Source organism: Dermacentor variabilis, unplaced genomic scaffold (assembly GCF_050947875.1).
Source record: "Dermacentor variabilis isolate Ectoservices unplaced genomic scaffold, ASM5094787v1 scaffold_15, whole genome shotgun sequence".
NCBI lineage: Eukaryota > Metazoa > Arthropoda > Arachnida > Ixodida > Ixodidae > Dermacentor > Dermacentor variabilis.
In genome coordinates, this window is record NW_027460313.1 from 4,349,789 (window position 1) to 4,376,692 (window position 26,904).

Genomic DNA, 26,904 nt, shown 5'->3' on the forward strand with positions numbered 1-26,904 from the left:
AAATTACGTGAGTGCTTTCAGTCATTTCAACTGCCGGCTAATTGGCCTAGTTGGAATGTGGGATTGACGGTTACGAAAACTCAGCACAAACACAAGGGACAATGTGTCCCTCGTGTTTTTGCTGAATTTTCGTAACCATAAATCTCAATTGTCATAACGCCGCCTTAAGCACGTCATCTTGATTTCGCCTTTTTTTTGTTAAATTTTTCCTGTCTGGCTTCCTTCTTTCAACTGTTCCCTCAGGTACCTTTTTGTGCTAACCTACTGACCTTTCCACTTTTCAACCTAAGAGCGCAGGTATCTCACGTACCATAGTACGCAACTATCTTCCTTACATTTTTTTCTGGTTTACTACTCTCAGTCTGTTATTTTATTTGCCTTGCGTTCTTCTTGTTTGCCATTCTTTACCCTCGTTCTCAGTATTGTATGAATTTTTCGTTGGAGAAGATATATATATATATATATATATATATATATATATATATATATATATATATATATATATATATACACAACCTATTCTAAATCTATCACCATTTCCATTGTGGTGAAACTATAATGATTTTAAAAAATGAGTGCATAGTGTGATTGCCTAAAAATTCGCCATTTAAATTACTGCCTCTAAGGCACTCATAAAAAAAGTGCATGAATTCTTTGATATTAGTCTTGTGAAGCTCGCGGTATTAGCGGAAAATCATGTCTACCTCGCCTAGGAACTACTCTGCAAGCACGCCACGCTGCAGTTTCTTTTTTATGAAAAATTCTGTATGGTCTAAAAGGAGAGCCTGCATATACCGGTTATCTGCAATGGATGGATGGATCGATGCAAAACTTTAATAACTTTTTATTGTAAGTGGCGCCATTTCTCCGTGTTTCTGCCATCTTGTGTAATGCGTTCGCGCTGTATTGTAAATGAAGCAATGCCAACTAGCCCATCAGTCTATCCTTTCGAAATTTGCATTCCTTTTTCTGCGCGGTTATTATCGTAAATGTATTCCAACTCAACCAATTTACAATCCTTTTGTGAGCCTCGTAGGGCTTATAATTCCGAAGTGGTGCCAGTGTAGCAGAACACCACACCTCGCGGTAAACTGTGAAAAGATAGTCAAGGGCATTTGATATAGGGTAGTGATTGCACGTTTCCGCAGGTTTCCGGATGACATCGACCTTTTCATTGCTGGCATAAACGAGCGCCCGGTGAGCGGAGCAGCGTTGGGTCCCACGTTCGCTTGCACAATAGCCGAGCAGTTCCGGAGGATGAAGAATGGCGACCGCTTCTGGTACGAAAACGGAGGCCTCGAGTCATCACTCAATGAGGGTAGGTGAATGCGAAGCGCAATGATATTTTTTTATTGCATTGACGTTTATATGGACACTTCAAGCGCATTGAAGGCGTCGCCATGAGATTCCGTATAAAGTCCAAAGGCGATAAAATTGTCGCCGCGTGCTGCTTGCTGTATGCGCGAGGGAAAGCGTGCGAAAGTTAGCCGGTGATAGTGGCCCAACCTCGCTCAAGAAAGGGAGGAAAGTGGGGAGGAAACAAGCCAAGAGAGGGAGGGAGGTGGGAGCGTTTTACACCGAGCCGCTGCATCTCGAAAGCTATCTTCAACGGGGTCAAGGCCCGCCATCGGTAGAGAGCGGGGGGGGGCGAGCACTCTACTACTCCGGACGGCGTGAGCGGCTGCGCACACCCGGGCCGCTGTATCTTGAAAGTCACCTGCGACGGAGTTAGTCCACCTAGCGCTGTATTTTCGCGGCACAGTTCGACTTGGATGCGAGACACCGCGCGAAGGTCAGTTCGCTCGCTGCTGCTGCCGCGCCTCCCCACTCCAGCGTTTCGACAGCGAGTTTGGACGGTCATCGAGTGAGATGTATTCATATTTTTGTGTTGCGCGCGTGACACCGTGTTTGTTTATTTAGTTAGTATGCCTAGGTTTACAAGTATATACAGCCGATAAAACTGCTAGCCTTACTTTTTATAGCTGTGCACTAATTTGCTATCGCAATCCATGCTTTGCCTTTCGGGAGAAACTGCGACTTTTGCGTTTCACTTGCAGTCATAGTTATGATGTCTTTGTTATTATTATTATATATTATGCAAACATATTCAAGAACACACATACCCAGAAAGAGAAGTGGGCCTAGCAATTGTTTTCTAGAAGGAACACCATAGCCACCAGCTTGAAAAGAGGATAAAAGAAATGGAAAGAAAGAAAAGAAGAAAAGGAAGAAAAGGGAAAGCTCGTCGCAACGCGTGACGCCGCACACAGAGCACTACAGAAGATAGCCGAGTCCCATAGTTCCACGGCTTTGTGAGCTTTGCAAAGTGTTGAAGCTGGAATTTCCGCAAGTACAAAAGCAATATTGAACACAGCTTCAGAAGGACCAAGCTGCCGGAACTTGCTAAGCAGTACAAAGCAAAACGTGCAGAAAGTTTGGCACACGAGAAAGAACGGCTCGAGTTTTCGCTCTTGTGTTCACAAGCCGGGAATAAAAGGCTGGGCGCACGCTGTAAACATGCATAAGCTCAGTGGGCGTATCCACATGCAGCATGGGAACCTTGTTCTATCATGCAATCAGCGTGTTTAGAGATTTTCAGGTGTTCCCGTTTCTCGGCGCTGCCTTCATTTTCCTTGCATTCATATTGTGCACAATATCGTGTACGTGTTTTCTACTTTCGTTGCAGTTTGTCTTAAGTCAATTAAAACAAATGTTTTTGCCGTGATTTGTTATACGTAAACGCGATCACATAGTCAGGGAGAGATATGAATAACAATTATGCCTAATATGAACGATGCTAAAAAGGTAACCTTTCAGCATTACAAGTTTATGCGACTATAATCACTCAAGATGAAGCGGGAAAAAAAACGCATTACATTTTACTTACTCACAGAGATAACATTGCGACTGCATGCTTTCCCTTTCAATCATATCGAAGAAAATGTGCAACTCATATTAGCAGAATGTTTTTGTACACAGGAGGATGCATTTTTGGTCACGTAGCAACGTATGCAAATGAGTGCTTCTGCAAGGCATACGGCGACAGATGGCAAACACAAGATGTCGTGCTCGCTTTCGCCAGTGTTAGATGCATTCTGCTGCGACTGTATTTGCGAGAGCTCGCAAACTATATCTACTGGAAGTTCAGAGAAGTTACTAGATAATGATTTTATTCATCTTAAACTAGCACTAGAGATTTTTCACCTTTAATTGTTTGTTCCGTTTGTACCGAACTTCCGCTCAAAAATGACAGTGCCTCTCAACCATGCATCGTAACATTGCCCACCACGTGCGGTCTCGTGCTCTTTATTACATACCTGACACTTCACAACATACGTTTTGCATGCGCTTTTTCCTCCCTTCCGGTTCTCTTAAGCAATACCGTTTGCCATTTTGTATCCTCCTGTGTTTTCGGTATTTTCTGAACGCTTGTCTCCTTGGTGCCACTACTAAAGTTTTGTTGCTAGCTATGTACGTATGTATGTCCGATAGTATAAAACAACCAGGTCTATGCATTCAACTATCATCATCATCATCATCATCATCAGCCTAGTTACGCCCACTGCAGGGCAAACGCCTCTCCCATACTTCTCCAACTACCCCGGTCATGTACTAATTGTGGCCATGTTGTCCCTGCAAACGTCTTAATCTCATCCGCCCACCTAACTTTCTGCCGCCCCCTGCTACGCTTCCCTTCCCTTGGGATCCAGTCCGTAACCCTTAATGACCATCGGTTATCTTCCCTCCTCATTACATGTCCGGCCCACGCCCATTTCTTTTTCTCGATTTCAACTAAGATGTCGTTTACCCGCGTTTTTTGCCTCACCCAATCTGCTCTTTTCTTATCCCTTAACGTCACACCCATCATTCTTCTTTCCATAGCTCGTTGCGTCGTCCTCAATTTCAGCAGAACCCTTTTCGTAAGCATCCAGGTTTCTGCCCCATATGTGAGTACTGGTAACACACAGCTGTTATACACTTTCCTTTTGAGGGATAGTGGCAACCTGCTGTTCATGATTTGAGAATGCCTGCCAAACGCACCCCAGCCCATTCTTATTCTTCTGGTTATTTCAGTCTCATGATCCGGATCCGTGGTCACTACATGCCCTAAGTAGAAGGGTCCTAAAATTGCCTGTCACAAGTTGCAGACGTTTTTCAGACAACGCCAAGAAAATAGATTATTTTCCTTATTGCAAAGTTCTACTACCTTCGAGTTCAAGTACTGTGGCACGTTATCCTTATCGTTCTCAGTGCCCACAGGCTTACGCCGAGGGAGCGCGCCTATGTAAAAAGTTCTCTTTAAAGAAATTGCACGCGTTTCTCAAAAGAAAATGAAAAAAATAAACTACAGAATGTGCATGAATACACGGGGTACTTAAATAATTTTCGACGGTCTCTTTAAAATGCAGCTAAAGCACGTTCAAATGCATCCTTAGCTATCACGAACACACCTTGTATATGTCCACGTACTATGTCCATGTCAGACAAGTTTCGGTAGGCTTGTTTTCGGACGCCTTGCTACAATCGTCTTAAAATATTGTGCGATGGGGTGAACGCTTGCAACGCGGTCGTTACAGAGTTCCGATGGGCTCTGCAACCTGCGGGAAGCCACCCCATGCGAAAAACGTGCTACTGATTGCCTCATTCTTCATTTTTGCGGGGTTCACTCGCAGAGCAAACGAAAAGTTTGCTTTCAACGACTGCGATAAACTGAATGCTTTTCGTGAAAAGAAATCATGTCGCCTTAAACGACAACTTTTTCTTGGCAGTAGCTCACGTGTGGTCTCGTCCTAGAGAACAGGCCTAAACAGCCACCCCGACGTGAGCGGTAACCTGCTCCCTCAAGCGAGCATTGACGCAACTACAGGACCGATAGGCCAGGTCTGGATATAGACACAACTCTCCATAGTGCGAGCTTAAGCGGCGCATCAAAGCCTTTTGGAATAGTATGTTGGCGACTCCTACAGACAAGAGTGCCTTGCATCGTGTGCGGATCGTTTTGCACATCTCTTTCAATGTGTCTTCTTGTGGAGAGGCTAGTTACCAGTATATCTCCGGCTCCACTTGCTGCGTTGTCGCAACACTGAGTGACTGCCTGCTTAATTTTTTTTGTTTGGTACATATTTAGCACATAGTACGCTACCTTTTGTAAGCCTACGAACATAATAATTATTGAATAAGATAATTTTGCGGATTACATGCTGATGAGGTGTAGTGCAGTTTAACAAGCTGCTCAATTTTATGTACCATAGTGTGAGAGCGCATACTTTGTTGCGTAACACTGTCAATGTGCTGTGTTTCTTGTGTTACAGTGCAAATCGAAGAAATCCGCAAAGCAAGCCTGGCACGGATTATCTGTGATAATTCTAACGTAAGGTTCGTCCAGCCACTCGTGATGATCCGGGAAAATAGCTGGTGAGTGAACAATGCTCTCTATGAGCGGCCAGCATGCACTATTGCGTGCGCACTCAAGCCTTCGAGATTTGTTGTAATTAGTAATTGCTCTAACGAGTACGCAAACTGCGCAGGAATCCCAAGGTTGACTGTAACAGCGAGGACATTCCAAGGGTCGATTTCGACAACTGGCAGAATGAGCCAGTGTGGACGTAATTTTTTGCCACGGACACCCGGTGCAGCCTTTGACTTGTCGCTTCTTGGGCACATCGTTGGCTGTGTGCGTCACAGAGAAAGAATTCAAATGTACATACGTTTTTGTTTGCTGGACTATGGCGAATAAACTTTCGCATATACACAAGCGTTACTATGGTAAATCTCTTTGTAGTAAGTGAATTCGTAAATACAGACCGCGAGACAACGCGGCTGGTGTTTTTCTCTTCAGGCTGGAGCCTTATTACCGCACAGAGAATACTGAATGTTACCTTTTTACCGCGGTATAAAAACAATATGCTTACCCACTCTGATGGCTTAGTGGCTACGGCATTGCGCTGCTAAGCACAAGGTCCCTAGTTTCCTTCCCAGCCGTGGCGGTAGCATTTAGATGGGGCCAGAAAACGCTCGTGCACTGATATTTAGTTGCAGGAGAAAGGAAACCAGATGGTCAAAATTAATCAAGAGTCCCTCCGTACAGCGTGCCTACCTGTCAGATCACGGTTCTGGCTCGTAGAAACAGGGAGTTCATTATTATTTCGAAGCCATGCGAATTATGCGTCACTTCCTCGTTCGCTCATGTTATAAATTTCGAATATGGCTGCGCCCTCGTGTTTTGCGTAAAAGATCAACCATAATCAACGATGGCTGAAGTGTGTCGTCTTCCCCGTCGATCCTGCTCTTGTTAATTTTTCAACACTGCAGCCTGATCGGCTATGGTGTGCTTGCTTGCTGTAGCGATGCTTTACATTAACTTTGAAAACGATCACGACAAACATGTCACTTGCACAGCAGCGAGCGCAGACCGTAGCGTGTGCCGCTAAACGCCACCGGGCAAACGACAGTTGGTTAGTGAATGGGCGATGCGTGCTAGGAAAAAGCAAAAATATTTAACGACATATCGTCAGCGACAAGTGCGCTTTTCCGTCGCCTGCAGCCTGGAGGGAACGACCTATGTTAAATTTAGCACGCACGTGCTTCGCCACTGGTAAACGTTCTCGAGAGAGCGAATTGTGTGTTTGCTTTAAATGTTTGTCGAAGACGCTCACCCCTCCAGGGGCAGTCACAAGGACAACTTTCATTTTATTAGGACGGCTTGGGGTCATTTGCCCGTTGTTCATCCACGTGTATATGGCTCTCAGCCGCACACAAATCTCCATTTTTGTACAAATAACTCCTCTTGTGAAGCACCGCCAGTGCAGAAACATAGCTCTGACCTAAATAAATTCAACAGTTTCGAGTTTTGTACCTCGTTGTGACTGTCTATGCGAGTGTTTTTCATTAGCGCGCATGTGTTACGTATGGCTCCTTTTTGAAAGCTACTTTTACTCTGCGAACGACAAGTGCGGACACAACACCAGAAATACAGTGCGCTTGGCTTCGTACGATAAGTATAAAGGTTTATCCTGACTTTGTATTTATCTATACACTGATGTAAATAATTTTTGCAAATGTGTGTATGTAAAGCGCACGCGCGTAGCAGGCGGCACATTGACCGATTGAGTCTTGAGATGTGCACTGTACAATTCGGCTGATATATCGCAAACAGATCCATTTGCTTTTCGCAAAACTAAAGTATAATCGCTTTTTTTAAATAGAAATGCTCTTTAACAATTGTGCCAAATAGCGCTGTAATGCCATCAGAGGAAATAAATTGCTTGAAGCGGCAGCCATAATGCGCACGACAAATCAGAGTATGATGTGAAATTTAAGAGTTTAAGCAATAAATATTGTAGTAATTCCTTGTAGGGCCCGCGCTTTCCAATTGCAGAATATAACTATAAATAAATAAATAAATAAATAAACAGGGTTTCCCAACTACCATGCACAAGATTTAAAAATATACAATGCCGCGAAACTGGACAGACAAACGGTAATGTTCGCCGTCGCTTGGAAGCATTCAGACACTTGGAGATACACAAAGTGCCTCGAGCGGTCAGTCGCGCGGCAATCTTGCGTGTATTCAGGGGCTTCTTTCATGCTCGGAAAAACACTTTTACGTGGCACAGATTGATCAACAGAAAGCTACATCGGGAGTTTTTCACGTTGATCTATAATTTTCTAAATGACATTTTTAATCTAATTATATTTGAAAAGTTGATTAAATAATCAAGACCAAAATCTAATTAGGCGGAGTACAAATAATATTCTGACTCCCTCCAAGTGACTATGCACCGTCTCAAAGACACCAGTGCGAGCAGCGCGAGCAAGCGAGCCGAGCGTCGGCGATTATTCACAATCGCCCCACCAAAAAAAAAAAAAGAAAGCCGCCCTGGCTACCTGAGGGTTTGGAGTCAGAGGGCTATGGAGGGCTTTATACGCGCCAGGTGGACGAGCTCACGTCCGCGCCGGCGCATTTCATCAGATGGAGAAGGTGGCTATAGATGAGAAAATTCACCGGGGAGGTTCGCTTCAAGACGCGGTAAAGCCCGTCCTACTTTGGGACGAGTTTCGAGGAAAACCGACGAGTTTGGGAAGGAACAGTCAGCCATACAAGAGGTCCTGGCGCATAGGAAGTGAGTCGGCACGGCTTTCCTTCTGGCGCTATTCATGTGAGATACAGCTTCGCGCGAGCTGGCGGCACTGTTCGGCTTGTCGGGCTGCTTCGTACACAGATGGGCACTCGGAAGCGTTCGGACGGTATGGAAGGAGGGAATCGGTGTTATGCGAAGGCTCGCGTGCCAACAGGAGGAAGAAAGGTAAAAATCACTTAGGAGCTTGTATCGCCGTCTTGTATGCGAACGTTACAAAAGGAATAACGCGGTTTCGGTTGCCATGATCGGATGCCGCGTACATCGCGAGCATATCACCGAGAGTGCGGATAAACCGCTGTGCGAGGCCGTTAGTCCGCGGATGGTATGCCGTGCTCGTTCAATGAATAATGTGGCATTCCAAAAGCAGAGCTTCGATGACTTCGAAGAGCAAGGCACGACCTCTATCGCTGAGGAGTTCTCGAGTTGAGCCATGTCGAAGGATAAAGGGATGTAGGATGAAATAGGGTATACATCCCGTGCTGTAGCAGTTTGCAAAGCAGCATTTTGGGCGGGGCGTGTTATATGGTCCGCAGCAACTATCATCCCCCGATTTTCATCCGGTGTCATTGGAAGCGGGCCATATAGGTCAACGCTGACGCGATTGGAGGGTTTGGCACGGCACTGAAGCAGCTCCAAGGCACAAAATGCACGTCAAGGTGGTGATTTGCGACCTTGGCTGTTGCGGAATGGGTGCCCCCATTTCCTTCCAATTCCATTCGGAGAAATCAGCACTTGCTGCAATTCCATTCCGTTCAATTCCTCGGAATGAAAGAAACTTAGCCCATTACCACTCCGAGAATGGCCGGGCAGTTGAATTCCATTCATGTAATTCCTCAACGTGGGAAAGGCGTCGTGATAGTTTATCGAGTTACCAATGAACGCACCATAAAGTTGATGTAATCAGATACATCCGATGCGTTAAGGACTGCCAAAATACGCAAAACACGTTACCATGGTCGAGGGATAGTTGCTTGGGGACATGTTTTGTGCAGTACAATCACCCTACTAATTACCATAGGGGCAGTTATCCCGCTACCTATATTTCTTTTATAGTCAGCATGTTTTAACAGCTTGTGATGTTTTAATAGTATTTAAGATTAAATCTGTTAATGCTGAAATGACGACATAGCCTATTTTTGCTTAGGTGCCCTCGTGATATTTAAATGCTACAGTAAAGGTCGCAAGCAGTGCAAGGTGCAAAAAGAAGTTTTATTTTCGTTTTCTTCATCTAAAGTTTGCAACAAAATGTCGTGAGGTCAACGGGCGCTTCACCGTTTAGTTTTAAAAACCCGAAGTGTAAATGACGGCTGCATCAACGGTTAGTTCTAAAAACAAAAAAGTAAGATAGAACAAGTGCCTTATGTCAATGTGTTGTGCTTCATAAACATGAGCAGCTCGAAAGAGGTGCTTGACACCCGATTTCGCTTCTTCGGTGCCATTATCAAGGATGCTGTAGAAAAGGCACGTTCCACGTCAGCTGACATCGCATTCACAGTGAAAACTGCCTTTGTGAGTCTTGAAAGAAAGGGAAAGGAGCTAGCGTTCGTTTTCCCTTGTCAGGGTCATTGTTCCAAATGTGTCTGCGCATGTTCCCTCTGCAAGCTACAGAGAAATTTCCCCGGCAAATGATCCAGCGATATTTTCTTGGTGGGCATTTTTAATTTTGCCCGATATTTTTAATCATCAGTCTGCTTGGTCCTGTTTCAGTCTGCATTCGCGACGGTGCAAGCGCTTTCCTGCCCTAACAAAAGAGGTTCGCTCCCCAGCACAGCACAACGCATCTGCTCGGCTGTTGCAGCTGAACACCAGAAGTCTTAAACTGTGGATCTAGGAGGGCACCAATCCAAAAAAGAGACTAAGTCCACGTGCTTGCGAACCGCTTCCCCAGGCTACGTTGCAGGCCTTTAGCCGCTCTTCGCAAAGACATGCACCTTTGTTTAAGATTTTGGTAAGGGAAACTTCGATATTTCGCAACGCGGGAAGAAAAAGCCCGGCTGTCTCGTGCCTTCTCTACAGGGGAGAGAAGCTCAATCAAGTCTGTCTCCAGGCTCAGTTGACATTTAGACAGTTTAGTCTTCCTGCACGCGTGCATAGTTTCTGTCAGGTCTGGATGACTCGAAAAAGTGGTACCGAGCTTTCTCGTCATTCGCAGCTGAGAGTTCTACCTCGTCACGTTGTGAGATTCCAAATGCAGACCGGCCACATTCAACACTTCTTCCGTGTCGGCGGTGCTCATTCGTATAGATGCGACGATGGCGCCGCAATTTTGTACGACTTCCTTGGGCATATGGGCCCTAAAATAAAGCGGGGACGACAATAAGTAAATATTGCGACTGCAATTACAGGTAGCACGAACGGCAAACATCTAATGCAATAGACTTTTAGAGAGAGAATGATGATATATGTGATCGTACTGTATTGCACTCGATGGCACACTGACACGCTCCAAGACGAAATAGACGAAATAAAGCCCTACGATAAATTGAGCGCGCACTAATTAATAGGATGCACCTTCCTGTTCATTAGGAATAAATGTCGTGCACGCAGTGCCATGGCTACGGCACTACGGCTGATATTATATTAATGAAATGGGCTTCGTAATTCAAATAGACATACCAGCAGTAGACTGCCGCCTCCCGAACTGGTCTTATATGTCAGGCAACTGTGTTTATAGGTAGATCGATATGTAGTAGGAGGATTTCCTTTTTTTTTTGGCAGGGGGGAGGGGGGGGGGAGGGATGTAGAAAAAGAATATTAAGGAGCACCAAATAGAATTAGACAAAAATAGCTTGAACAAGTAATCAACGAAATCCAAATCTTGTAAAATGTAAATTCGGGACACCGTGGGCATTCGTTACATGATGTGCCAGTTTTCTTTTTGTTTTTCTTTAGATGTATTCAGAATGGTTGATTGACGTGGTGAGAGGAGACTTCGAAGTAGCGTAAGCTTGATGCCTGGCCTGAGGCGGAAAAATGATCCGCAGCCATTATGGTCCTATGATCCACTATGGTCCTATGAGCCATTATTATCCGTGGCCCCGGCTATGGCAGCAAATGCACCAGAAATCGCCGAGATGAAAAAGCGAAGCACGCTCGACCTTCGGTAAACATCAGGCGGGAGTAGTTGCATAATAAAAGTTTAAAGGCACATTAAAGGTTAATATTAGGTCAACGTAGACTGTTGAAATACCATCCCAGAAACCTCGAAACACTTGTTTCATACGAAGAAGAGACTAAATTTAAGAGAAAATGCGTTCTGAAGCGTCCGCGCACCTCTAGCGCAGTTCAAATCACCCACCCTCCCATCGAGGAGTGGTGACGTCATGGTCTCATAGTGACGTTGCGCCGTCGGTGAGTGAAACGGCGCCCGCAGACGGCGCTACGGCTTTTCTGCGCAAAACGCAAACGCGCGGCCAGAAACAGAGCCAAGATAGAGCCGACAGCAGCGTGAAAGCGGAACTATGGTGGCTAGCGGAAGGGAAAGCGCGCGACGATAAGCTGCTTCTTTATTTTATGATGCCAACTTTGACGCTCGTTGCAATGGACGACTGTTGCGTGTTCCGATGTATGCGTCGCTGGCAGGAGGTCTGGACCCCACTTCAGGCAGAGTTATGCCTCGAGGCAACGCCTGAGTCTCAGCATACCGCGTTAAATAGTCTGTAGCGACGATTATCCACCTGTTGCCTGAAGATGACAGTGGAAACGGGCCCAGAAGATCCATGCCGACCTGGTCGAAAGGTTTGCCAGGTGGGTCAATCGGATTCAGCAATCCCGCAGGCTTCACAGCTGGCGACTTTCGGCGCTGGCATTCACGGCAGGCTTGCACGTACCGCTTTACACACTCGGCAAGTTTCGGCCAGTAGTAAGTATTGCGCCCTCTATCAAAAGTTCGCGTAAAACCCAAATGGCCAGACGGAGGCTCGTCATGACAGGTGAATAAAACTTCGGCACGGAGGTCTGCTGGAACGACCAAAAGGTATGTCTTGTTGGTGGCGGCGGAGTTCTTCTTATACAAGACGCCATGTTGTAAACAAAAAGACGACAATCCTCGGGCGATGTGCCGGGGTATTGATGGCTTTCGTCCTTCCAGATGTTCGAATATAGGTCGTAGTGAGTCGTCTGCGCGCTGCCGTGTGGATAAATCAGTAACGCTAACGGCCCCTAGGAAAACGCCGTCATCCTCAATGTCTTGGTCGGTAGTGTCGATAGGGGCGCGCACGAGTGCGTCAGCGTCGTCGTGTATGCGGCCCGACTTGTACACGATGGTCACGTCGTACTCCTGCAAACGTAGACTTCACCGTGCCAGTCATCCAGAAGGGTCCCGCAGATTTGCAAGCCAACATAACGAGTGATGATCGGTTACAACTTTCAATGGGCAGCCGTAGAGGTAAGGTCGAAATTTGGCCAGCGCCCATACGGCGGCAAGACACTCTTTCTCCGTAGTGGTGTAGTTGGTCTCTGCACGCGATAGTGTGCGACTTGCGTAGGCAATCACTCTTTCAATACCTTCCTGCCGTTGTACAAGCACCGCACCATGACCAACGTTACTGGCGTCTGTATGAACTTCCGTGTCCGCCTCCTCGTCAAAGTGAGCCAGAACTGGTGCTGGCACCAGACGCTGTCGAAGCTCAGTGAAAGCAGTCTCTTGCTCTGAGGCCCAGACGAACGATACATCGTCCTTCGTGAGTCGAGTCAGCGGCTCTGCCATCTTCGCAAAATTTTCGATGAAACGCCGATAGTATGTGCAAAGGCCCAAGAAGCGTCGGACACGTTTCTTGTTGGTCGGTGTTGGAAACGTTGCTACAGCGGCAGTTTTCGCGGGATCGGGGCTAACGCCTTCCGCGCTGACCACATGTCCCAGAAACATAAGCTCCTTGTAGTCGAACTGACACTTCTGAGGCTTAAGGGTGAGGTTAGCTGACCGGATGGCTTCGAGAACTTGCTGCAGTCGTTTCAGGTGGTAGTCAAATGTTGCCGAAAAACAGCCACGTCGTCGAGGTAGACGAGGCAGGTTTGCCACTTCAGACCAGCGAGAACGGTGTCCATCATTCGCTGGAAAGTTGCTGGTGCCGAACAGAGCCCGAAAGGAAGTACCCTGAACTCGTAAAGGCCATCTGGAGTGACGAAAGCAGTTTTTTCGCGCTCTCGTTCATCTACCTCAATTTGCCAGTAACCGCTCTTTAGATCGAGAGACGAAAAATACTTAGCTCGCCGCAACCTGTCTAAAGAGTCATCTATACGTGGCATGGGTACACGTCCTTGTTGGTGCCATCGTTTAGGCGTCGATAATCAACACAGAAACGAAGCGTTCCGCCTTTTTTCTTGACCACAACGACCGGGGACGACCATGGACTGTGCGAAGGCTGAATGACACCATCAACTAGCATCTCCTTGACTTGGACGTGAATTACTTCACGTTCTTTCGGCGAGACACGATAAGACTGCTGTTTGATGGGGCGTGCGTCGGCGGATGTCGTCATTCGGTGCTTCGTTATTGGCCTTCGGCCCACCTTAATAGACCTAGCGAAGCACGCGCGGAATTCGTTCAGGAGTTCCTGCAGTGCGCTCTTTTGGTTGTCCGTAAGCTCGGAGTCTGCATCGACGTCTCTGAGCGAACCGTCGTCTGTGTCCACTTCAGAAGAAAAGCACTCGACGATGTCCGTTGATGATTCGGCGTAGGCGACGGCAGTGCCACGAAAAATGTGCCGATGCTCAAAGGTAAAGTTGGTAACGAGGACCGCTGTCTGGCTATCACGAAGTTCCACAAGACTTTGCGCCACACAGATACCTTGGGTCAGCATTATAGAAATGTTGCCTTCTACAATGGCTTCACCGTCTTGTAGCTCGTCGGACTTGACCGGAACCATAACACTTGCACGCGGCGGTATCGTGATGCTGTCGCCCGAAACGCGAAGTGCGGATCTGTGTTGTTGCCCTTTGCGTCGAGAAAGTGATGAAGCGCTCGCGGAGGTAAATAATGGCGCCATATTCCCGGAGAAAGTCCATCCCAAGAATTAAATCGCGGGAACACTCGCGTATAACCAGATAAGTAGCGAGAAAAGCAGCACCACGAATTTCTACTCTCGCCGTGCATAAGCCAAGTGGGGTGACGACGTGGCCACCTGCCGTACAAACTGGTGCGCCGTTCCAGGGAAACGTAACTTTTTTCAGAACGGTCGCGAGTTTGCCACTAATAATGGAGTAATCGGCGCCGGTATCTACAAGTGCATCCATTTTTCTGCCGTCGATCAACACAGGTATGTCCAGTGAAATCTTGTTCGCGGGAACTGGTTCTGGCGTCGTCGTGTTTTCGTTGTTCTGCGGTCGGCACGATACGAGGTCTTCAGCGCGTCGAGCATCAGCGGCCCCGCCTCGGAAGGTCGCTGACGTCAGTTTTCCCGGCGTGGACTTGGTGATCTCCCTTGCGTTGTACTCGAGGTGGTATCACGAGCAGGGAAATATCGCCGCGGTGAGGGTGAGCGTGACTGCCGCTGCGATGTACCCGGCCTGCGCTGTTGCTCGATGAATTCTGCGATGTCGGGAGGCCTCTGGTGAAACCTAGGTCGAGGCGAATCGATGGAAAAACCCCGCAGGCCGAGTCGTCAATAGGGGCACTCCCGATACACATGACCAGCTTCGCCGCAGTGGTAGCACAGCGGTCGTCAGTCGGGTGCTCGCCAAACCTCTGATTTCCTCGCGGGCATTCGGCGGTCGTCGAAGTGCGGTAGCGGAGTGGTCGCAGCGGCTTGCGCCGATTGCGACGCGACTGGCGACGCAACATAAGTAGGTGCGAAAGCTTGGGCGGGGCTGAGTAATGTTTCTGCGTAAGTCTTCCGCCGGTACTCACTTGGTAGAGGTGGCGCTTCACTGCAGGAAAGAGATGCCTGCAGTGCCTGCTGTACTTCGTTGCGCACGACGCTGGCAAGGGAGCTGACTGGCGGTGGCGACGTACCGTGGTGCTTCTGCAGCTGTCGCGAACCACTGAGCGAATCAGCTCGCAAAGCAAGGCGACGGCGCACCCGAAGCCTACCGGCGTATCCGGAGTGCAGGCGGAATTTACTTGGCGGTTGTACATGTTCGACCGTTGCTGAAGCGTCTTATCCATTGCGGTGGCTTGGGTGAGGAACTCCGCGACAGTCTTGGGCGTATTCCGAACAAGACCGCCAGAGAGCTGTTCCTTTACGCCTCTCGTCAGATGACGCACCTTTTTCTCTTCCGACATGCTCGGATCGGCACGCTGAAAGAGACGCGTCATGTCCTCCACATAAATCGTGACGCTCTCGTTTGGGCTTTTGGACGCGTGACTGAAGAGGAAGCTTTAGCTCGGGCCCAACTCCGACGCGGCCTATTCAAATACATGTAAAACGCAAAATCGTTTTTATGAGATAACCCCTGGACCGATTTTGATGAAATTTGTCGCATTTGAAAGAGAAAGTTAAATTCTATTGACTGTTGGAAGCGGAATTTCGATTTAGGGCTTGAATTTTCTTAAAACGATTTTCAAATATATGACCGTTTGAAAAAAATAGAAGCATGAAGTTTATAAATTCATAGCTCTGCATCAAGAACCGATATCGCGGTTCTGTAAACGGCATCCATTAGATCATTCAAAGCGGCCAAATTCAATTGTTACTTTGGTTACAACGGTTTTGCAAAAGTTGTATTTCTCTATTATTAAATTTTTTTATATTCATGTGTAACATATCAATTTTGTCCGCTTTAGATGTACTATTAGATGCAATTCACAGAATTGTATTATCGTTTTTAGTGGTTAAGTTACAGAGTTGTAAACTTGATAGTTTCGTTTTTTGAAAATTCTCGATTTTTGCCAATTTTTCATAAAGAATTGACGATCTAACTCAAAAATTCGAAACCAACAGTCACTAGATTTTACGTTTGTCTTTTAAATGCAACAAACCTCGTCAAATTTGGTGCAGTAGTTGCCGAGAAAAACGAATTCTCCTTTTACATGTATTTAGATAGGAGCACTTGAGCTAAAGCTTCCTCTGAAGGGCTCGCTTCGCTTTTTCCCGGTGATCGGCGCTGGAGTAAGTCTCCAGTAGCTTGGGCTGGAATTCAGGCCAGGATGACAGGGCACTTTCGTGATTCACAAACCACGTGCGAGCACCATCCTGGAGGCTGAAGTAGACGTTCCTGAGTTTGGCGTTGTTGTCCCACTCGTTAAACGCAGCCACGCGCTCGAACTGCGCCAGCCAGTCTTCCACGTCTTCAATTATGTCGCCATGAAAAGCCATCGGCACTTGGGGGTTCAGCAGCGTTAGGTAAGTCGGTGTCCCCCTTTCCGTAGAAGTCGCAGTGGTCGTAGTCATCACTTTTTTCCTGCAGGTTTCCAAATTCTTGGGCGAGGCCTCGTATTCACCGGCTTGTGCGGTGAACTAGAGTCAACTCCAATTGTTCGACGTCCTTGCTGCCCAGCGGGGTCTCCGGCATAAGTTGGGTGTACCCCGCAATCTCCATCAAATTGTCGCGTATACCCTGCTGAAGTATACACGCTGAATGGGGATCCAGGTGTTTGTACTTCCCGAAACGTAACCGTTGACGCGCGATGCCGACACGAACCTCGTTCTCTTCCTCCTCAGTCCCCTTGCTGTGCCACACCATGTGGCAATATTGCCTCACAAATACGTCTCTTCGCAGATGACTGCGTCTTGTATAATGAAACAAGCTGCCCTGCCGACATCTCTGTGCTGCAGTCTGATTTAACAAAACTGACTGGTATGACACATGGCAGATGGAAATTAACCTTGCCATAAATTAAAACGTAAAATTTGCTTCGATAACTCGACCTACCTCTGGCCAATATACAATGCGCGGTATTACTGTTGACTCGGCCTCTTCAATCAAGTGCTTGGATGTCCTGTTTACCTCTAATTTAAGCTGGAATGCTCACATTCAGCACATCACCACAAAAGCATGCAAAAAACTTGGTTACCTGAAACGGCACTTACACCTTGCTAACACAGCTACCAGACTTCGCGCATACAGTTCTCTTATCAGGCCTTCTTTAGAATATGCGTCCATAATTTGGCACCCCCACCACTCTAATCTCACGAACCTACTCGAATCAGTTCAAAATAAAGCTTCGTGGTTCATCTTAACTTCATACTCTCAATATCAAAGTGTGTCCGCCTTAAAGAAATTACTTAATCTCCCTTCACTTGACATGCGCAGGAAATTATCACGGCTGTCCTTCTTCCATAGCCTTTACTACAACAACATTGCATTCGCTCGAGCCCATATTCTTCCCGCTCCCCACATCTTGACCCGCACAGACCATGTTCATAAGGTAAAACCTATATTTGCCAGGACTAACGCTTATCAAAATTCGTCTCTAGTTTTATCTATTGCCGAATGGAACTCACTAGCTGCAAACATTGTCTCGCTTACGGAATCGTCATCATTTCATGCAGCACTGCTAACCTTTTTAGAGTGTATCAACCTGTCCGAACCCACATTTCCTTGAATATTTACTGAAACAGTGCTTTCATGTGCTTGGCATTGTATAAAATTCATTCCGTTTCATCTTATATCTATCTGTGTAGGCTGTTTACCTAAATCATCATTCGATTGTATCCTTAAACTCGTGTTCTGATGGGTACTGATTGCTTGCATCGCCATTTAGGTTCTTATGCGTGTTTCACGCTACTAAAATTGTATAAACTTCGTTACCCTTTTCTTTCTTTTTTTGTTTGCTTCTGCTAGATGTTTAGATAAGTTTTTTATGGTTCCTAATGTCTCTATATATTTGCATTGTGTACATTTCACTCATGCTTGAACTTTTTCGTCCACCCTATATAATGCCCTAACGGGCCCTTAGGGTACTCAAATAAATAAATAAATAGATAAATAAATAAATTGGTGTGCGAGTCAGAAACCTACGCGAACACAACTTTTGGTTTGCGGCAGCCGACAGCTATGTGACCGGTTACGTGGCAGTTAAAGCACGTCACCGGCCTCCGTTCTTCGAACAAGCTCTTCTGTGAACGTTTATCACGAATCTCTCTCTCTTGTTCCCCTACCGGCTGCTCGTGAACCTTCGGCTCCACTTCTTACGCAGCATTTTTCCCATTACTGGGCTTAGCTGTACCCTTCCAGCCTCTTTTCCACCGCACCGGCGATCGTAGCCTACTCTTTAATTCCTCTGCGTGAGGCATACTGATCCCCCAGGTCAGCCGCTGACTGCACCGACTCGACACGATTCCTGTCTTGAATCCAAAGTTCATTGCCTCCAGTACCTTTCAGTAAAACTGCTACAAGGCAAACACCTCTACCGCCATTTCAAAGCTGCCAAAAGCTTTGGCGCCCTTTAACGACTCGTCCAATTTTACCTTTAATTCATAAGCAAATTCGGCAAAAGTAGCGCCCTGCCTTTTGTTCAGACTTCGAAATCTCTGCCTGAATGTCTCTGCCGACAAATAAAACCGCTTCAATAGGCTCTTTTTAACTTTATCGTAGTCGTCAGAATCATCCGCAGGCAACCTCGCTAGCACATCTGCTGCCTAGCAGGGCAACAAACCAAGCAAGCGGCGCGCGCAAGTGCTGCGAAAAAATTTTTACTTTTCCCAAGTTCTCTCGAAATTTACGAGATAGAGGCCTATGTCTTGCCCAACCTTGAAGGACTGCATACGTTAGGTAGATCATAAAGGTCATGTCTACCTGCTCCCTCTGATTCCGCAACCGCACTTGTATTTCTCAACTGGACTTCAAGTCGAAGTTTGTCTATGTGAAGCTCTGTTAGCTTCTGCTCGTCCGCCTTGCGCATTAGGATCTCGTTGCACATTTCTACGATTTCCTCTTTCGCAAGATCCGTGCTCTCAATCGCTTTAATGATACTTGCTTTCGTCATTTGAAGCTGAATTTCAACGCATAGCTCCTCGCAAAGGGATATGAGCTGAGTTCTAAGCAACCGTTTCAGATCCATCGCGGAACACTGGTGTGACAATGCCTCGACCTCTGCCCAGAAGTCACACGCTTCTGCGGCAGGTCCCTACCAGCGACTAGGATTACACCTCTATCCAGTTAGCCTGGTCACTCAAAAGAGCAAAGCCAACACTCACCAGCTCTAAGCTGTCCGTCACTGAGATCTTGGTGTGCTGTCGTCCGTCATACTTCAGGCTCGGTACCACTGCTCGCCATCCAGTTGTTGCGTGTAACGAGGTATGCGTGGCCGGCAGGAGGTCTGTACCCCACTTCACGCAGACTAAGAGACGAGGAGAGCTTTCTCGGCGAAGAATTCTTTATACAATGTTTACAAGTTGGCGTGGTTATCAGGAGAGACCAACAGAGTAGCTGCAAGCTGCTTAAATAACACCCCTCAGTCCCCAGATTCCCCAGAGAGCCCCTAAGGACGAACAAGGTCGAGAGAGAGAGCGGGTCCGGGACGCCTCCGTGGTCCCAACGCCGCTTTGAGTGGCCGGCGCCTGCGGGCACCGCGCTGCGTCGTCAGGCCAATCTGGCGGTCGGTCGGAATGGTGCGCCGGGCAAGTTCTATGGCCCGGCATAGGACAAAGGGAACCAACTGCAAGGCACGGGGTCGAAACATAGCCCTCCTTGGGTGGTCGGTCAAAGGGGTGCCCCGGGCGCCGCCGCACAAAGGAGGAGGTGCTGCCGGCAAGAGGAGGGGCCGAATAGCAGACTGTGAGCCGGCGGCCGCGTCCGTCGTAGACACCGTGCAGCCGCGAGGAAACCCGAGCCGTGCACGTAGTCGTCGTGTGCCCGAACCCGGCACCATGCGGGGATGAATGCTGCCTCCACGGTCGACACACCACAGCGCCGGCGTCCCGTCAGGCAAATCCCAGGGCACAAACATAACAATGACCCTGACAACGACACATTGGCTCGCGATCCTGGGCTCGACTTCAGTGATTTAAGCACTGAAGAACGTGAACTGCTGCTGAGGGCTCGCGCTGCCGGCGTTGCTGCGTACTACTACGACGGCGACTGTATGTCATGGCTGTACATATTCGCACATTTGATGCTTTTCCTTCGTGAGAACCAAATGTCGCCCTCACCGTCGCCCCGTCTTCGACCTGCAGTTGTTCTTGCGCTTAGGAGAATGCAGGCAAGACCGACGGAACAGAGCTACTGGAAAGCATTGCTTTGAAAGGCACTCCACACGACTTGTAACTCGTAATCCTCTGGACGAAAGTGCAGCGAACACACTATGCGGTTTTTCGGCTCTTTGCCAACGCGCTGTGGCAGAGGTACGGCACTTAACCACTTCGAACGGAGAGGTTCACTCGTTGGCACACAGTGATAAGTAACGTTGGATTCGCCGCTGCAAATGCCCTTGGCCAAGTTCCGCGGACCGTTCGCGCATCCCACGACAGCACATGAATGTGACATTCTCGCTGCTTGTTCCAAATGCAAGTTTCGCTAGCCAGCAGAACCAGCGCAGCATGACGCGATAACGAAACAAGTGAAACACCAAAACGCCTGCGGTGCAGAGTCGAACGAAAATGAAACCTTAAGGAGCGAATCCTCCCTACCGCAGGCGTATCCTATCTGCGTGCGTGAGAAGCGCAGGGAACTGAAGGTTAGCAGATGCGCTGCAAGAGTCCACAAGGCTCCACAGAACGTCCGCCTGCGAACACATCAAACGGCTGTTCCGTGGTCGCATGTAGGCCGGTTCTACGAGCTTACAGTTCTGCACCGTGCGCCGGCTATCGCAAAACTTTGCTTCCGTGATGCTTCACTAACCGTGGTAAGAAGGCACCCCAGGCCGCAGTCAATGAATCTAAACGAGGAGTCAGAAATGACATTCTGCCTCCTCGCCGGCGCGTTGTCTTAGTGATGCACGGCCACCCGAAGTTTGTTCAATAAAGAACGACGATTCTTCAAACGAGAATGTGTTTGTGCTCATAAACTCCAGATGGATCGCAAATTGGTCGGTGTGTCGTACGTGTCTTCAGTGCGTTCTTGCAGCACAGTGAGAATTCGTACATTTTTTTTTCGTGTCGACAGACGTCTAGCTCACAAGACCGTCTGAGAGCGCCAGGAAGCCCAAGCAGAGAAAAGCAGGTAGAAGGCAGCGATGAAGGTGACCTTTCTTTAAAAAACGCGCAAGAACTGGGCAGAGAACAGTTCAGTTGGCTGGCCTTATAAGGCATGTTTATTTTCATAAAGCCGGTAAAAGCAGCCGATACGGCCTCGCGGCCCACTTCGCGAAGTCTATTATGAACTTCTTTTAACATGAATAAGGCAACGGTAATGCCATGAGACATCGCGGTTGTTTAGTGTTGCATGCGGAGCGCGCGCGTCTGAGTAGGACATGGGCCATGGAGCAGGCCGATTGCGCGCAGTGGGACGTAGTTTCGCGAGAGATGCAAACAAGAGAGGAGAGCTGGCCCGATAGGCGGAACAACGTCATGAGCGACGCCAACAACCGCCTTCACTTTAGCTTCACAAAGAGTGACGTCAGGACCTCTCCTGAGTTTCCTTCGTCCATTGTAGTTACTTTAAAACTGCAATTATTACATTCAGACATGCTTTCTCCATATATTCGCGGCAAATTATTTAACAAAGCGTCGTCCAAACAATTGTTCATGAAAATAGTAATAAATGAACAACTTATCAATGCACATAAGAGTAAAAACAATGTTATTCAATAGCGCATACCTGCCGAATGGCGTCTTTTATGGCAAGCTACCTGCCGTGGGTGGTGCCGCCAAATCAAAATTGCTCCTACTGATGGAACTCGCTTAAAAGCGCCTTGGTTAAGCGTTCCGGGCTGTCGTCGAAAGAAATTTGTCATCATCATCATTCTCACCAGTCTCCCACCCGATAAATGCAGATGCCTTTATCATTGATGAAACGTCATCTGCCACCGCGCGAAGGACCTGGAAAATGAAATAAAGACAGTTAACGGAGGCCAAATTGGGGGGTACCAAAATACATATTTCACCTTGTCAGCGATGCTCCGCTTCAGCAACGCTGCGTCATACTCGCAAGGAATCCGAGCAGCTGTGTGGCTCCCCGTCAGGCGAGTGAAACTAAGCAGGTACGTGTGAGCCGTTAATTCGCTGTCCACGAATGCTTTTTTGTCAGCCAGAAAGCCCTCCGTAAACCGGGACGTCCACACGTCTAGTGCGACACAGACGTACTCCGCAGCCGCCAAAGTTGATGATATTGTCACGTGGTAGTGACTGTGACGAATACAGTCGCAAAACTGTAAATGGCGAAAATAAATCTTTATTGGGCGAACTTAAGCCCCCAAAAGCAAGTTACACTTAAAGCACAACGATAGTGGCGAACACAGTCGGCGATCATCGAAAATCTGATCAGCGGTTCAAGCGCGTCGGCTTTTATATATCAGTCGTCGAATGTTCCAGAGTAATCGCTGGGACCCGTGTGTCTTCCGCAAACTTCTACAGTATTCGCGTCACGCATACGCGCAATTAGATTACACAAACTAAGGTGACAGACAGGGGATAGAACCATCGATAACATTCCAAATCTTCCGATACATGCAGCTGCGTGCTGCGCTGTTCGATAACATTTGTTAGGCGGTGAAAGGCGTCACCCGATATTGATAAACAAGTACAGGTGTCCAGTACCTCCCTCTTAAAAAAATCATTGTCCCGCTGCTGCAAACAAACGAAATAATAAACAAGCAAAAAATAAGGAATTTCGCCAGAGGGCGTAAAAGGGCTTAAGACCCACCACGTAGACAACTTCCGATCATGTGCGGCGCCGCTATGAATGCGAAATGCCGTCGAGCATGACCTCATAGTCCAGTTCGCCAATACGTCTGATGATCTTGTATGGTCCGAAATAGCGTCGCAATAGTTTCTCATTGAGTCCTTGCCGGCGTATCGGAGTCGAAACCCAAACACGGTCGCAGGGCTAGTACTCGACGTAGCGTCGTCGGAGGTTGTAGTGTGGGCTGTCGGTACGCTGCTAGTTCTTGATCCGTAAGCGGGCGAGCGGTCGGGCTTCTTCAGCGTGCTGGATATAGGTGGCGACGTCAAGGTTCTCTTCGTCGGTGACGTGCGGCAGAATGGCGTCGAGAGTTGTCGTCGGGTTCCTGCTGTAAGCCAGCTTAAACGGCGTGATCCGTGTCGTCTCTTACACCGCCGTGTTGTAAGCGAAGGTTACGTACGACAGGACGGCATCCCAGGTCTTGTGTTCGACATCTAGCATGTCGGCGAGGTTCTTGTTCAGGCGCTCCGCAAGACCATTGGTCTGTGAGTGGTAGGCCGTTCTCCTCCTGTGGCTTATCTGACTGTACCGCAGAAAGGCTTGGGTGATCTCCGCTGTAAAGGCTTTTCCTCTGTCGGCTATGAGGACTTCTGAGGCGCGATGTCGCAGCAGGATGTTCTCGAATCAAATCAGAGCTTTATTTTCCACCACGCACGCTAGAGATGGAGGACAACAGAAAAAAGCTGCCAGTAGGTGGCTTTTTTCCGAAGTAGGTGACGAAGAATTTCGCCACTTCGGCTGCACTACGTTTCGGCAGAGCTTTCGTGTCAGCGAAGCGGGTGAGGTAGTCCGTCGCCACAACGATCCACTTATTTCCGGTTGTTGACGTCGAAAATTGTTACGACTGGTAGCGGGCAGGGACGGCATCCGGCCGGACGGCCAGGGGCATGATAGAACTCAGACAAGAACGGGAACATTGCGCCCGTTTGTTCAGTGACAACCCTTTTCCCAGACGTTCCGGAGCAGCTGTGCACGTGTGCACGTGCGCCCGGCGAGCGCGGTTGTTCTGTCTTCGTTGTCATTCTCACTTTGCAGCACTATTCCCTCCTTAAGTTGAGTACCGCTGTACGGATTTTGTTATACGGGTCGGTCTACGAAGCACAGCCGGTTCAGCCTATTCTGGTAGCGTCGGCACACCAGCTGGTTGGTGTTGCGAAGATTGTGCCGGCACAGGACTGTATCACAGGGCTTGATTCATGTGACGCTGAAGTTCACCTTCTGCCGTTTCAACGGTGATCATTCGGGATCCCCTTGTTACTTTCACTGTGGCTGGCAGCCACCCTTCTCCCTTGCCGAAGTGTCGAGCCCAAACAGGAGTGCCCGGGTTCAGCTTGCGTCCTTCATCTGCCTGTGCACAGATAGGAAAGGTTACGGGCGGCGGCGGTGGAGGTGTCTAACAAAGAACGGATCTGATAACCCAAAAGGCGTTGAGACTGTGATCCTGCATCATCCAGGGGCGTTTTACGGTAGCTAAAGAGCAGGTTAGCCAATCGCTCAGCCCAGTCACCTGACCGAACCTTCTTGAGGCTATCTTTCAGCGTCCGCACGGCGCGTTCAGCAAGCCCGTTCGATTGGGGGTGATATGGTGCCGTACGAAAACGCTTTATGTTGTTTTCTGTCAGAAACTTCATGAAAATCTTTGATGTGAAGATAGTTCGTTGCCTGTCACAATGGTTCTTGGTATGCCCAGCCTGCAGAAGATTTCGGGTTGCTGGTTTTCTTCTGGTGCTGCAGTTTTTCTCTGTTTACATTATTTTTGTGCATCAGTAACAGGCAACGACGTTTGTGCTGCACTCTGCTGGGAGATCCTCCCCGCGGAGCTTGCAATGGAAGATATGGTCTTGGACTCGTCAGGCGGTCAGCATAGACCGCCCGCGGCTCGGAAGCGGCTCAGTTCGGCAGTAGGGTCCGACGCTACTGATTCCGAGCTTTCTGACTCAAGATCGGAAGATTTGGATGCTTTCATACCTGTCAAACACCGCCGCCCACGACGGACGTCTCCGGCGTCGTCCTCAAGTGAAGGGACTATCATATACAGCACCATCAAGACTACGACAGTAGCTTTCATTCCCATTGACGCGATGGTAAGCCTGAATGCTATCTCTCGACAGAAACTTAATGATTTCTTCTTCAAACTCGCCCCTGGACTAATCCAAGAGGTTCGCGTGACTCCATGGAAAAATGTCATTGCCGTTGACACGACTGATGATAAGATGGTGGAAACTCTACTTGGTTTGTCTGAAATCTGTGGGGTCCACACACGCCCCTACATACCACAGGGTACAAATTTAGTGGCTGGTGTCGTATCTGATGTGGACTTGGATCTCAAAGACGACGTTTTTAAGAACGTGATCGTTTGCACGCCACCATGCAAAATAATTAGCGTTCGAAGGCTGGGCACGTCAAAGTGCATGAAGATACTTTTCGCCTCTGGAAAGCTGCCTAGTCATATAAAGGCTGGACTTGTGCGCTATCCTGTTCGACCTTTTGTACCACGGCCTTTGCAATGCCATGTTTCAAGATTGGTCATGTTCAGGGTTTTTGCACCAGAGATGTGGTCTGTGCCAAATGCGGTGGGAATCACCATGTAGATTCCTGTGAAAATCAGGCATATCGGTGCCCTAACTGTAATGGTGAACATCTGGCAACGGATAAAGGATGTCCCTCATTGAAGAATGAACTAAAGGCACTAAAAGCGAAAGCCATAAAGAAGGCAGCAGGAGATGAGAGCTCCCGTCGCCGTTGTGCTGCCCCGGCGACTGGAAAACGGCGCGTTCAAAGAGTTACAAAGAAACAACGCATCAGAAAGTAGGGGGGCGGACCTTCTGCCTCTCAGACGCATCGTGGCCAGCGCTTCCATCGAAACCGCCGGAACAAGTATCTACAAAGACTTCGACCACAGTGGAAAGCACTGCAAACACAGTACCTAAACCGGTATCAGCCAACGACGATGTGCAACTTGTCAATCTTCTAAAGATGCTTGTCAACGTCATCAGATCTCTAATGGCCGGTCGCCAGACACCAGCAGCGTCAGCAGCAGAGCAACTTTTGGAGGCACTCGTTCCTGTCCTCGACGGCCTTCGCTAGACCTTTTACTGGAAACAATTCTAACAGTTGTCAGCAGCCTCGCCCCTTTGTGCTGCAATAGAATGTCAGGTCGATGCGACCGCGGCACGCTAATTTAGTCCTTCGACTAGTCGCTATGAAGACTCCACCAGACGTTGTAGCGCTTCAGGAAACTAACGTAAGGAAAGACGAATATCAATTGCCAGGCTTCGTGGGTGTCCACAGTAACACTCGATGCGCGGAACCAGCTTGTGGCTCTTTCCAGTGTGTGGAGGCGGCGCATACGCGCAATGCTTCAAAAGCATCAGTGTACGTTCGTGCTCACTTGGACTTCGTGGTTATTGACACAGATGCCATCTGTGACGATGAGTTTGAGTGTGTAGCTGTTACTGTGAGCCTCAGAGGTGTGTGTACGACGGTGGCAAGCATATACAACAGGCCTACACGTTCTTCCGATACCTCGCTACTTGAGTGCTTAGTGTCTCGGTGTGGTGCCTCGTTTGTGTTATGCGGGGACTTTAATGCCCACCATGCACGATGGTGTAGCCGTCCCCTAGACAATCGTGGGGCTCAGATTAACGAGTTCCTTATCAAGAATGACCTCCAAATACTGAATGCCGGTTCACCTACATTTATTGGTAGAAGAAAGGAGCATTCCACTATAGACCTTGCCATAACAACGAGAAATGTGTGCTTAGCCTGGTCCTGTGAACCTGACCCGTGGGGCTCAGATCACCTACCCATTTGGTTAACACCAACACATACTGCGGGTCGCCAGGATATCGTTTATACAGTTACTAACTGGGACAAGTTCCGACAGCTGATCTCAGAGGCACCATCTCAAGACAGCCTATTTAAACTTATGAGTGAGTGCTTACAGAAAGCTAAAGTACAACGAAGACGGAATATCGGCAAACCAAATCCCGATTTAAAGCTTTTACGGCTCTGCGCATGTCGACGGCGCGCTTATAGACGG

At 48.2% G+C, this 26,904-nt stretch overlaps 1 protein-coding gene across 1 annotated transcript in view; it reads left to right on the forward strand.

Moving 5' to 3' along the window:
• LOC142567961 (salivary peroxidase/catechol oxidase-like) overlaps nt 1-5,761 on the forward strand; it is a 135,748-nt gene extending 129,987 nt beyond the window's left edge. Inside the window, exons 15-17 of the mRNA XM_075678064.1 lie at nt 1,149-1,318; nt 5,313-5,415; nt 5,529-5,761. Coding sequence (XP_075534179.1) covers nt 1,149-1,318; nt 5,313-5,415; nt 5,529-5,610 — 355 coding nt within the window. The 3' untranslated portion in view covers nt 5,611-5,761. The remainder of the gene's footprint in view (nt 1-1,148; nt 1,319-5,312; nt 5,416-5,528) is intronic.
• Nucleotides 5,762-26,904: the final 21,143 nt, after the last annotated feature.